Source organism: Euphorbia lathyris, chromosome 8, assembly GCF_963576675.1.
Source record: "Euphorbia lathyris chromosome 8, ddEupLath1.1, whole genome shotgun sequence".
Classification (NCBI taxonomy): Eukaryota; Viridiplantae; Streptophyta; class Magnoliopsida; order Malpighiales; family Euphorbiaceae; genus Euphorbia; species Euphorbia lathyris.
The window spans coordinates 74,011,049-74,024,476 of record NC_088917.1 but is presented as its reverse complement, the minus strand read 5'-3'; the positions used below and the strand labels follow the sequence as shown (position 1 = coordinate 74,024,476).

The 13,428-nt window shown below is 32.7% G+C and overlaps 2 protein-coding genes across 4 annotated transcripts; one reads left to right on the top strand and one right to left on the bottom strand.

Annotated features, from left to right (window-relative positions):
- The first annotated feature begins 3,091 nt into the window (after positions 1–3,091).
- LOC136203222 (histone-lysine N-methyltransferase, H3 lysine-9 specific SUVH4-like) lies at positions 3,092–8,175 on the top strand. Of its 2 annotated transcripts, none has more exons than XM_065994325.1 (2): positions 3,092–3,329; positions 6,007–8,175. In XM_065994325.1, the coding sequence occupies exon 2, from the start codon at positions 6,036–6,038 to the stop codon at positions 8,022–8,024; it is 1,989 nt and encodes a 662-aa protein (XP_065850397.1). In that variant the 5' UTR covers positions 3,092–3,329; positions 6,007–6,035; the 3' UTR covers positions 8,025–8,175. The 2 variants fall into 2 exon arrangements, with proteins under 2 accessions (XP_065850397.1, XP_065850396.1); XM_065994324.1 differs by having other exon boundaries at positions 5,859–8,175.
- A 100-nt stretch (positions 8,176–8,275) lies between these two features.
- Positions 8,276–12,691, bottom strand: LOC136203223 (beta-glucosidase 44-like). Of its 2 annotated transcripts, XM_065994326.1 has the most exons (10): positions 12,392–12,691; positions 12,248–12,306; positions 11,203–11,278; positions 10,046–10,117; positions 9,752–9,839; positions 9,434–9,680; positions 9,235–9,350; positions 8,931–9,148; positions 8,755–8,786; positions 8,276–8,656 (listed from the first exon to the last, which is right to left on the bottom strand). In XM_065994326.1, exons 1-10 carry the CDS (start codon positions 12,642–12,644, stop codon positions 8,276–8,278), a joined length of 1,542 nt encoding a protein of 513 aa, XP_065850398.1. In that variant the 5' UTR covers positions 12,645–12,691. The 2 variants fall into 2 exon arrangements, with proteins under 2 accessions (XP_065850398.1, XP_065850399.1); XM_065994327.1 differs by lacking the exon at positions 12,392–12,691 and having other exon boundaries at positions 11,235–11,278; positions 12,248–12,296.
- Positions 12,692–13,428: the final 737 nt, after the last annotated feature.

The following is a 13,428-nucleotide window of genomic DNA, read 5'->3' as shown; positions in this document are numbered from 1 at the left end:
ATTTGACCATTTTAGTATCCAAAATTTTATTATTTAGTTTATGTGGTATTATTTAATAACATTTATCTCCTGGAATATTTTTCACATGTGAAATTTAATCTATTTTGGATAGAAAACTAACTGATTTGTTAAAAAAATTACCATATTTTATAATTTTTGACATGTGACATGTAAATACAATAATTGTTTTAAATTTTTTTCTATATAGACTTAATATGTGGATAAATAAGAAACAAAATTAATTCCTTATTTATCTACATATTAAATTTATATGGAAAAAAATTAAATGAATTGTCACGTGTAAAATATTGTGTCATGTTTGCCAAATCGATTAGTTTTCCATCCAAAATGGGTTAAATGTCATGTATTGGAATACTTCAAGAGAAAAATGTTACCAAATAATGCCACATAGGGCAGATGATAAAATTTTGAATATTATAGGAGCCAAATATAGATTTGTTAGAACTATTCTGGTTATGGGTCGAATATTTATCCGTCCGTAAGTGAAACAGGCCAAGCCCATCTAAAGGGATGAAGGATTAGAGTTAGGGTTTTATAGCTTAACTAGAGACTATAAATAGATAGCCTCATAACTATAATGACACTACGCAATACACAATATTCTATACTATGTGCTCATACGCCACCCCCTCTGTCTCCTAAATCGACATTTAGTTCGTGGATCATTCATTATCACTTTTTGGCTAACGTCATCGTGGGTGATACGTGACCAGTGATACACAATCATGGTAGATTCGACTCTTTCATTGCTAATCAAATCAACTAGTATTGCTCTACCAAGAGGTAAGCCTAAACACGTGTTTATATTTAGATCATTTAATGGATAATCCCTTTACTGGTATCAGAGCCACATATCTCATGTTCTGGGAGTTTTGAACCGCGAAAATGAAGAAAATTTTAGTTTTTGCATGTTATGATTAATATTCATATTAAATTTGTGTTGTTTTGGCATGTATACGTGTTTTTTGGACTATTTTTAGCGTAAAACGACTGCGAAATAATTATTAATATGAATGTTTTTTTACATTTGAGAACTGAATAACTATTGTATTGTAATTGAAATAAGTTTTATACTTTAAATAAAAAATTTGGATTGAAGGAAAAATTCCACTACGATATCGGTCTAATGGACCTACTAATAAACAGATGACAATTGCACAACTTTATTCTTTAAATCAATCATTTCTCGATGTGATGGTTTACATTTCAATTTTAATTAGTCGGATCCATTTCATCCAGTTCACCATATTCTCGAGTTAGACATCTCGAGAGCCGTTTATGGGGCGAGAAGGGGATTACGTTCCCCATCATCGCTTCTCGGCCTATCAGAGATTTCTCATCCCCGTTCCCAAAATTAAACAAAGATAATTTTGTCTCCATCTCTACAGGGAACCCCATCCTATTTCATTGCGTTATATATATATATATATATATTTCTCCATTTTCTTAGTATTTGACATAGTATAACGACAAAGAATAAGATTGAGTTTGAGTTGATTAGCAGAAAGAAAGAATAAAGTTCACCTAACCTAATAACTCTAATAAAGAATCATAAAAAAAGTACAAAAAAAAAACAAAAAATAAATGCTAAACCGTGAATTAATTGCTGAATCCGTGAGAATCTCCTTTGAGCAATATCAATGATGGGTATGAGGATCCACACGGACGGCTTGCTTATCCTCATTCTTGCCTCGTTCCCATTTGTGGGGAATAAAAAAATCTTCATCCTCGCCCCTCAGGAATTCCCAATGTCACGTTTGTGTCTAAAATGTCTAATTTTTATTTTTGGAAATTGATTATAATATATATCTTTTGGAGTATTAATGAATTATGAAATTCAATATATTATTAGGTTTAATTTAATGTATTCAGGTGTAAATTAAAAAATTTAGGTAAGTTTCATAAAAGTTATAAATTAATATGAATAAATGGAGTAAATGGAGCCTAACTCATTTACTGATCCATTTATGATCCGTCCGTGACCTAATGAGTTAGGGTTAGGGTTAGGTCTTTAGGTTTAACCTAGCTATAAATAGATAACTATGTAGGCTAAACCTAACACTCTAATAACACAATACTTAAAGATATTGCACAAAGGCAATCCATCTGTTCCCCCTCCTTTAGCCGCCGCCCCTCTTTGTTCTTGGATAGCACTCTTAGTTCGTGGAACAACGGAGATTGCTTCTTCGGTGTAGTAACCTCCCAGATCGTTGATACAGAGCCAATATTGATTACTTCTGTTGTTGTTCAACGGATCTGCGCTACAAAAGGTAAACCTATCGGTTGATTTATCTATTGATAGATCCGAATTCATTACCCGTCCCTTAAAAGTTAGAAAAATTCATTATGGCTATTTAAAGAGCCTTCATTGAAAGTACCAAATTTAATATTGAGGAAATTACATAGAAAAACAAGTTTGAATACTCATTCATATATTTGTATCTTATTATTGCATGGTTTTTTTATAAATATATTAAAATCTCATATTTTTATTTTCAGATTTGTCAAATTCAATTACGGATTTAAAAAAATAATAATTCTAACATAATTGGAATTCTTTTTGAATATCAGAAACTTATAAATATTTAATTTATTTATGATAATCATGTAACTAACTCATTAATATTCTTCTCATTACAACTGAATTTATTTTACACTTAACTCATTCATATATTTGTATCTTATTATTTCATGGTTTTTTTTTTATAAATATATCAAAATCTCATATTTTTATTTTTAGTTTTATCAAATTCCATTACTGATTTTTTTTTAAAAAGAAATCCAAAATTCTAACATAATTGGAATTTCTATTTGAGTATTAGAAACTTATAAATATTTAATTTATTTATAATAATCATATAACTAACTCATTAATATTCTTCCCATTACAACACATGTCCTAATTACTACATACATGGATGAGTCATGAAACACATGTCCCATTTCAATAGCCATGTGTCTTAATTACTACATGCATGTGTGATAGATGTCTTATCATTTTTTTTATTTCTTAATTTTTTATATAGGGTTTAGGGTAAAAGCCATTGTTGAGAAAAAAAGAAAAGGAAAGGTGGAAATAAAAAGAAACCTAGAAAAAAAAAATAGTTCGTAAGGCGACTCCGATCATCTCCACAGTTCAACGAAAATTTCATCACGGGAGATCGGGGGTTGGAGGTTAACGAAAATTTCATCGCAGGAGATCGGTGGTCGGAGGTTGAGTTTAGAGATTCCTAGAATAGGTTCATACGTGACAGATTCTAGACAAATTTTGACATTCTGATTGTGTTTTCTTTCAATTATTTATCGAGGTAAGTAATTAAAGACTAATCATTGGAATTGAGTTAAATGTTATATGTATATCTAAAGGAGTTTCATAATTTGAATAATCAAATTGGAAATTCTAGAATTTACAACCTAAATTTCTAATTGGGGATTTTGATAAATTAAGTTTTAAATTGTAATTTAAGGTATAAATTGAAGTGATATATAGTTGGGTATATTCTCTTTAAATTAAAATCTTGCGAACAAAAACTAATTAGCAAGGTTATAATATTTTTATTTGATAGATAAAAAATTATTTGATTATGGGTTGTTTAGGTAAAAAGTTTATTTCAAGTTTTTAATTTGATTTTTTTTTGTTAATTTATATATATTTATATAATTAATTTGAGTATAATATTATATTATATTCCACCTATTCCTTTATATAAGTCATTCTAGCAAATTAGTTTTTTTATCCGAATATAAAACATTCTTGTATTTCAAGAATTTTTAATTTGGTTTTTTGGTCCAAACATTAATTTTTTTTTTATCTTAGTTCAATGTGTTTTTTTAACATTCCAATGCAGAACCCCAACCATGACATGAGAAACGATTTTTTTAGTTAACCAAGTTAAATTTATTAATTTAACTATATATTAATTGTATTTCTTGTGAAATACCCGAATATCCGAATGATTTATATAAGAGAATGGATGGAATAGAAATTATAACTATTTTTAGTATTTTATTTGTGACATTTAACTATTTTATTGGTTACAAGTTAAATGTCGACTAAATTTACTCTTCTCTTAATTAGTCAAGAGAAATCTAGATTACTAAGTAGAACTACGTAGTTTTGATTCCCAATTTAAAAATAATTTTTAAAGATATTGCATTCGAGATACGTATGAAGCTTGATAGAATTATCAAGTCCAAACCAAATAGATAAATATATTTTAGATAGTTGGAACAAATGTTTCTCATTGTCTAATAGAAAATTAGATTAAGAATATAATAGATTATAAGATAATCTAAGGTGATAAAATCCATTATAATAGATTATCTTATAATGGATTATAAGATAATCTAAGGTGATAAAATCGAAAATGGGTCAATTTCGTAGAAAATATGTTCTTGAGATGCCGCTGTGACGTCCAATTTCCCCCCTAGTTTATTATCTATGACGCACCTTGCACTAAGTTGTTGCCTCAGTATTTTAGAGAACCTATATACAGTAAAATCTCTATATAGGAATACATTGAGACCAGATTATTTGTATAACAGTTTGGAGGTTATTACTAAATATAGTTTGGTAATAGAGGTTATTACCAAGTTGGGATCGAGTTTTTTTTTATAACAAAATATAAGTTATTTCTATATAAAGGTTTTACTGTATAACTTAAATCTTTTATAAATATAAATTTAATGATTTATTTTTTCAAATTCAAATTTAATAAGCATAAATTTATTACTTTTTTTATAGGATTAAAAAATCAAATAAAGATTTAATATTTGAGACAATTTGGAGAGAACGAATGAGTTAGCAACTGTATTATTGTTAAGTAAAATATAAAAAAAAATTCTAAATCACAAGTATTACCTCATACATGGGGTCTGACTTTGCAAAATAAGTAAATTACAATTATTTTTTATCAAAAAAATTGATTTATAGATCCTTTAATTACATTCTTGTTTATAAGTTTTTAAATTACGAGATTGTGTTTACAAGTCGAACAATCATATGTTTTTTTTCTTGTACTTTACCCTTTATTGTTAAAAGATAAAGTGTAAAATAAATTTTAAAGATTACAGTGCTATTGTTATTAAGAGACCTTGATTGAAAATAAAAGGACAATGTGCATCAAATCTAAGCCCACCTCAAAAGACAACAACAAACTAAATGCATAAAACTTAAGCCCACATCAAAAGAAAACATGAAGCTACAAGAAAGGTGAGTCTCATAGCAGAAGTTTTTACAGTAGATCTATAACGATTCGGTTTGAAGTGGATGATCCAGGGGTAAAAAGCATGAGCAAAAAGTGATCATAAGAAATGACGATTAAAGTAGAAATGAACTGAATCTTATATCGAAAATAGAAAGAAAATCACTGTGGTTTATTAATAAAGTGAGAATCCAAACGCGTTTTAAAACCGTGAGATTCAAAATATTGGATTTAGACCAAAACATATAATATCCACATGGTATTGGACCGGGTTATTACAAGATTGGATGCAACAAAAAAGAATATACATATTTTATTGAAAAATAATTAATATAAAAAGAAAAGGTCGTACAATTATATATATAATGAATCAATTAGAATATAATATAATCTTTTAAAATAAATTTTATGAGATGCTACTGGTAAGAAATTCAATTTCAATTAAGAAAATCACTTATATAAATTTTATATATATTTATATTATTTATAAATATAAATGTATAAAATCCATTAAGTTTTCAGTTTTTGGTTAACAATTAGGAAACCATTAGTTATTTTTCCGATTTTTTTATTAATCTAATTTTCAAATTGGATTTTATTAATTAATTTTTCAATTTTTGTGAATTAATTCAGAAATGCAAAAGATTTTCCCTCCAAAATGCTTGTCTGGAACACTAATTCAATTTCCAAATTCGTCTTCCTCCCTTTTATATTCAGACAGACATTTCTTCCCCTTCTAAACCCTAATCTCCCGGCCACTTTTTTTCTTCTTCTTCTCAAGTCCAAGATCTCTCTGACCTTGGTTCCCAAATGGAGAAGACGAACGCCAAGAGCTCACCTGTTGTATCTTCCTGCACGAGGGTGAGTTCGAGGTTACAGGCGAATAAACAGAGAGCTGAGAAGGAGGAATTAGTCAGGAAGAGACTCAAGTTGTTAGACGAGAACAGCGACGGCCGGGGTAAGAAAAGAAACGGTGTCTGCGGAAATGAAGATGTTGAAATGGTGGAGAAGAAGAAGAATCCAGCTGAAATTTTGGGGTCAAACGAAGAAGAGAAGACTGGAGGTGAAGTCGTGGTCGCAAATCCTGGCAGCGGCGGCGGCGGAGATGAAGTGGTGAAGAGCGCGTCTGCTAGGGCTAAGGAGACTTTGAGACTGTTCAACAAGCATTACTTGCATTTTGTTCAGGAGGAGGAGACTAGATGCGCGAAGGAAGAGATTGATGAAAAAGCTTCGAAAAAGCCAAAATCGAAGAAAGAGAAATCTGCAGATGAAGAGATTGATGCTAAGAAAAAGTCTAGGCGTCCTGATTTAAAGGCAGTTAAGAGGATGATGGAGACGAATTCGATAATGTACCCTGAGAAAATAATTGGTGATCTTCCAGGTATTAATGTTGGACACCAGTTCTATTCTAGGGCTGAAATGGTAGCTATTGGTTTCCATAGCCATTGGCTGAATGGAATTGATTTTATGGGTATGAGTTATAAAAATCAGTATCCGAATCATACATTGCCTCTTGCTGTAGCTATTGTTTTATCAGGGATGTATGAAGATGATAAAGATAACGCTGAAGAAGTTGTTTATACCGGCCAAGGCGGACACGATTTGAATGGAAACAAACGTCAGATAAAAGATCAAGTGATGAAGCTTGGTAATTTGGGACTCAAGAACTGTGTGGAGCAATCTGTTCCGGTTAGAGTTATTCGCGGACACAAATCCGCGAGCAGCTATACTCGAAAAGTCTATACGTATGATGGGTTGTATAATGTGGTTCAGTATTGGACCGAAAAGGGGATATCAGGGTTCACTGTGTTTAAGTTTCGCTTGAGGCGTGTAGATGGACAGCCAACACTAACAACAAACCAGGTCCAGTTTATTAACGGACGCGTTCCTCAGTCAGTTTCGGAGATTAGAGGGTTGGTGTGCGAGGATTTAAGCAATGGTGAAGAGAAGTTCCCAATTCCGGCTACAAATTTGGTTGATGATCCGCCTGTTCCTCCTCCACCGGGTTTTACTTACTGTAGTTCTCTTCAAATTGCAGAGAATATTAAGCTCCCTGCTGCTGCCACGGGATGCAATTGCAAAGGCAATTGTGTAGATCCTCGTAAATGTTCTTGTGCAAAGCTTAACGGATCAGATTTTCCATATGTGCACAAGGATGGCGGAAGGCTTATTGAGGCCAAAGCTATTGTCTTTGAATGTGGTCCTAATTGTGGCTGTGGACCTGATTGTGTAAACCGAACGTCTCAGAGAGGAATCAAGTATCGGCTGGAGGTTTTCCGCACTCCGAAAAAGGGTTGGGCTGTAAGATCATGGGACTTTATACCATCCGGTGCTCCGATTTGTGAGTATATTGGGGTTCTAAGGAGAACAGACGACATGGACAATGTAGCTGAAAATAATTATATTTTTGAGATTGACTGCCTGCAGACAATGAAGGGAATCGGTGGAAGAGAGAGGCGGCTTGGAATTGTATCCGTAGAAGATAACATGGATGGAGCAGATGATCCAAGTTCCGAAAATGCACCTGAATTCTGCATTGATGCAGGTTCAACTGGAAATATTGCTAGGTTCATTAATCATAGCTGTGAGCCCAATCTGTTTGTTCAGTGTGTTTTGAGCTCGCACCAGGATCTCAGACTTGCTCGAGTAATGTTGTTTGCAGCTGACAACATACCACCGTTGCAGGAGCTTACGTACGACTATGGCTATATCCTCGATAGCGTTCGTGGTCCGGACGGGAAAATTAAACAGATGGCATGCTTCTGTGGTGCAGCTGATTGCAGGAAGCGCTTATTCTAGTCGGTTAATGTCGGTAAAACTCTTTTTGCTCTTCTAAAATGCCATCATGTTTCAGTTGGTTAATCTGTTCTAGATAAAAAAGAAAATGTAGAACATATTGAAACATAACTAGTAACTTTTATTTATAAATCATAACTAGAGTAACAATGAATTTGAAATCTTATGCTTGCTATATAAATATATCTAATCTGCTAAATAATCATTATCTAGAAAACTAAAAACTCTAAAAACAAAGAGAAACTAGACAGCTACTAATGTTTCTTGCGCTCGAGTAGTTGCTTGAACCAGTAGGCAGACATTTTAGGGTATCTATTGAGGTTAGAGCGGTCGATATAGACTATACCAAACCTAGAAGTGTAGCCTGATCTCCATTCGAAGTTGTCGACTAACGACCAAGCAAAGTACCCAGTTGCATTAGCTCCATCATCAACTGCTTTCTTCAGTTGTTTCAAATAGCTTCTGTAGTAGTCAATCCGAGTCATATCGTGCAATCCTTGAGATAGAGTCACATTACCAGCATCATCCATGCCATTTTCAGATAGAATCACTGTAGGGTTTCCGTAGCGTTCTTTTATATACATCAAAGTCTTGTACAACCCCCATGGTACATCATAAAGCCAGTATGAATTTGCCTGCAAATATTCAACAAAGAATAACATGAGAAAAACTATAGGCTTCCTGCATTATTAAAGTGTAGCAATTGCACAATTATGGATGGAAATAAAATTACCTTTGGACCGATTGGGACTCCGTTCTTAGCAACTACAAAAGTCATCAAACTTCAAGTCAGTAACTACACAGGATTATCATTTTTCTATCATTTTTCTAGCATTTATATCATATATGATCATATGAAACATGTATATAGCATAACACGATTTTGACGTGAAACCTGAATTTGCTTACATGCAAATCCAGCATGCCAATCTTCTTGGTAGCCCCCCAAAGGATTAAATTCTCCTTGAGGGTTGAACATGTAGTTACTGGTGTATTGATTGATACCCACAAAATCAATGGAGCCTTTCACCATTTTAACCTCTTCTTTTGTGAACTTGGGTAGCCTTTCTCCAACAATATCTTGCATTGTTCTTGGATATTCACCATACACTATGGGATGAATGAACCTTGTAGCATAACCCCAAAAACATTATTAAAAAAACTCAAAAATTAAGAACAATTTCAGTAAATAAGTTTGAAAGAATTAACATACCATCCAACTTGAAAGTCTCTTCCTCTTTGAGCTGCATAATTATCAGCTTTTCCTCTAGTAAGTGGTTCACACCAAACAAAATCTAACAGAATTCCAATTCTTCCCTTTTGGATGTCCTGCAATTATAGTGATAAGTTTAAACAAGGACCGAAGAATATGATGATCCGGTTGAAAATAAAGGGAGAGTTTAGGTTCAAACTTGATATTTCTCGCGGTATCTCTGAACTGCAGCAGCATGAGATAAGATTAAATTGTGAGCAACAATATAAGGTTCAGTTGTAGAATTCCCTGCTGTACAATTTCCATTTGAACATCTAGCAGGAGCAAATATGCCATCATCATACCCAAGAGCAGCAATTACTCTAGGTTCGTTAAATGTCATCCAGTTCTTGACTCGATCTCCGAACGTTTTGAAACAAAAATCAGCATAATTTGCAAAGTCTTCCCTGTAAAGTTTAATGCGTATATCTCTCAATATAAAAACTTCAAAACTTGATGAAAAACGATTAGAACTTACACAACTTGGCGATTCAAGAGTCCTAAGTACTTCTTCTCAAGTGCAAGAGGTAGATCATAGTGATAAAGGTTTGCATATGGAGTAATGCCTAAAGATATAGACCGCCAAATAGTAGCAGAAGTTAGACAATTTGAGGGGTGACAATTTCTGATACAATAACATGATTTATAAAGACAATTTGACTGACACGAACTATCATTTTTCTTGCATTTGTATGATATATAATCATATGGAACATATAGATAACATAACATGATAATCTTAACTGGAAGCGGAAATTCTTTGAAAACAAACCTCTGTGAAGCATGTAATTGATCAACCTATTGTAATAGGCAACACCCTTCCAATTCACTTCCCCAGTTCCATCTACATATCAAAGGTGAGTTAGATATTAGGAATCACATATATGCAGGTGTAGAGGGACAGGGGTCACAGAGGATCCATTGACCCTGACTCTAGAGAAATATGAAAAAGAAGGAACTACTAACTGAATTTCCGTCCCTAAATGTATAATTTTGGTCAATTTAGAATATGTAAAGGATTTAGTATTTCTGACAGAATCCGGACGAGTTTATCCATTGCTGATGCTTAGTACTAAAAAAAAATCGGCTTAATATATCAAGAGTCCCTTGAATCGGTTCAGAAAGCTGGTTGACCCCTGAATTTATAGAGGCTTTCAGCAATTGCTTAAAGTGATCTAGACCACCTTAATTTGCCTAAGTGACGGATTAGTCTCCTGAACTTGCTTAGAGAGTTAATAATATCACTTTAAGCAAGTTTAAAGGAATAACAAGATACTTTGTAAATTCGGAAGGCTAGTTAGGTTTTTGAACCAATTCCAGGACTATTCATATATTAACCCAAATATATATATATGAGTTTTAATTGTAATGGATAAAAACACAGTAAAAAAAAAAGGCTTAATACATCATTTGCCCCCTGAACTTGTCCAAAATGGTTGATTGGCCCCCTGAAATTTGAAAGTGTCTCGATAGCCTCCTGAACTTGCATAAAATGTTCAGTTAGTCCTCTGAACTTGCGTAAAATGTAACCAATTAATCATTCGATTGTAAAGAAGTAAGTTAAATACGGAAGATATGTTACACGTATCTTAAAAAAGTAAAACGACCAAGGTTGGCGTATGCGATTATAATATTAGAGAAGAAAATGTTTTATAGTTGAATAAGTAAGAAATTCTTTTTTAACATGTTTTAATCTATTTTGTGAATTATGTAATAACATTCTAAAGCACGTCTAACATATCTTCCGCATTTGATTTACAATCGAATGATTAATTGGTTACATTTTACGCAAGTTCAGGGGCTAACTGAACATTTTATGCAAGTTCAGGAGGCTATTGAGACACTTTTAAAGTTTAGGGGGCCAATCAACCATTTTGGACAAGTTCAGGGGACAAATGATGTATTAAGCCTAAAAAAAAAGATAATTACTTGGGAAAATTCTGGACCATGAAATTGAAAACCTGTATGCATCAAAGTTCATTCTGCGCATTATGTTTACATCTTCCTGTAAGATCATAGAAACTATATATGAGATCAAAATAAATTCATAATTTTTAGGAATTGAATCAGTATGTGTTATACATATATAATCATAAGAACAAAATATTTTTTACGCGCTTCCACTATTTTTACCTATATCCGCAAACTTTTTTTTTCTTCCATCTTTATAAAAGAAAAAAAAAATTCAAGTTTTTTAAAAATTGGTTAAAAAATGAAAATCGCTTTGGGGAAGAACCAAAAGAAGATCTTCTTTCATTCCCCAAACTATTAAAAAAACAAAAATGATGAGCCCATAATTCATTAATAAAATGAAAAGTTGATACAATAAATAAAAATCTTTTGTTTTCAGAATATTCTTTTCATTTTAAAAGAAAGATAAAAAGTATTTGCTAATATTCAAATGTCACGGACCCAGGTCTGAGCCAGGCCAAAACTACGTGTGGTGCCAAGACTTTCGCGAGTTTCGGCCAGCCAACTTCTACCGAAAGATCTATCTCCTTTAAGTGTCCTGTCAATGTGTCTATCGGCATTCTGTCCGGTGGACTCCCTATACAAACATTCGCCTTCCTTCATGAAGGCCAAATGTCGCTGCCAGTGCTGACAACTATTGACCCAATGGTGGTGGAGATTCAACACCAAGATAATATCTGTCCCCCATAATATTGCTTGTACCAACTCGGTCTCTACTACCACTCTACTACCAGTGTAAAGTTATACGTTTCATTCGCCACTCTATATCGAGACCAATAACTTTACCAATACTTAGGTTTAAGTTTTTCTATTGTCAAACTCTCCCCCTTACATCGCAAAAACTAATATATACTGTCTTGAACCAAAAGGATCCTAAGCCCTAACTTTTAATTTCCATAACCAGCTATGCAGATGTATATCTCAAGAACACAAGCTCTAAAATTCTCTGTAGAAGTTTTCAATTTCTATTTTAATTAAGAAAATCAAATTGAATAGAACATACTTTGTAACGATGATACTGGTCCACAGCTACCTCGCCGGTATCATTATTGGCTATTACTCCTGAAAATCAAACCCGCATTCAGATCCAAAATTTCAAAATAACAGTAAGATTGAAAGTAATTAAGCTAAAATTAAAATCAAATACCAGGAGTTTTAACAAATTCATCCCAAATACTAGGCCCTCGACCATCCTTATCGGCCATTCCTTCAACTTGATAAGCAGAAGTCGCCGTTCCGAACACAAATCCCTCCGGAAAGCTCTCTCTGCTCAGACCTCCGGTGTCTACCTTTACTTTCCTCTTCCCTCTCCGTGTTTCAGTCGCCGCCACTGTACTCGCTACACAAACCACAAATATTAACAATGTCAGTATGAATCTTGCTCCTCTCATCTTCAACATAACGAGAATAGCCAAAGAGAGGGTAGAGCAATGGAGTGAATAATGGAGAAAATGGAGGCAGCGGTTATTTATGGAGCCAAAGAATTTCATTTCAAATAAAAAAAAAATATGAAATTTGGTTTAATGCATATTTAAGCCCTACCAAGTTTATTATTTACACTCTACCCTTAAAACTTGGTAGGTTTTGTATATTGACATCCTGAACTTTTAAAATAACCTATCACACGCCTTGTTTGATAACCGAATTAATTACTTAAATTAAAATGTTAAGCACTTATTTCATTTAAGTGCGTTTGATAACGACTGTTTCTCCACCACTTAAATTAATTAAATTAAAAATCACTTATTTTGATAAATCAAAATATTTACTTAATATTTTAAATTAAACATTATCAACTAATATCTTTATAAACGTTATATCATTCAATACTTTCAACACTTATAATACTCAACATTTAAAATTCAATACTTATTTTTTCAGAATTTAATTTTCAGTTTTATCAAACATCTTATAGTTGGCTTAAATTTTTTTATCACACACCTATAGTTGGTTTTAAAAATCTATCACACATCTATAGTTGGTTCATTCGGACATCCTGCACACAAAATCGTTAATCTGTCACCTTTGATAGATGAGGTAGCATGTGTGCTATAGGAAAAAAGAAAAGTGCATCGTCTCATCTGTCAAAGACGACAAATCAACGATTTTTTATATGCAGGAGGTCCGAATAAACCAACTATAAATACGTGATAGATTTTTTAAACCAACTATAAATATGTAATA

Bases quoted from the DNA above. Each gene is read 5' to 3' on its own strand.
- LOC136203222 (XM_065994325.1), top strand. From the start codon at position 6,036: ATGGAGAAGACGAACGCCAAGAGCTCACCTGTTGTATCTTCCTGCACG.
- LOC136203223 (XM_065994326.1), bottom strand. From the start codon at position 12,644: ATGTTGAAGATGAGAGGAGCAAGATTCATACTGACATTGTTAATATTT. The intron at 12,307-12,391 runs GTATTTGATTTT...TTTGATTTTCAG, and splicing joins TGAATTTGTTAAAACTCCTG to GAGTAATAGCCAATAATGAT. The intron at 8,657-8,754 runs GTAATTTTATTT...GAATATTTGCAG, and splicing joins GAGTCCCAATCGGTCCAAAG to GCAAATTCATACTGGCTTTA.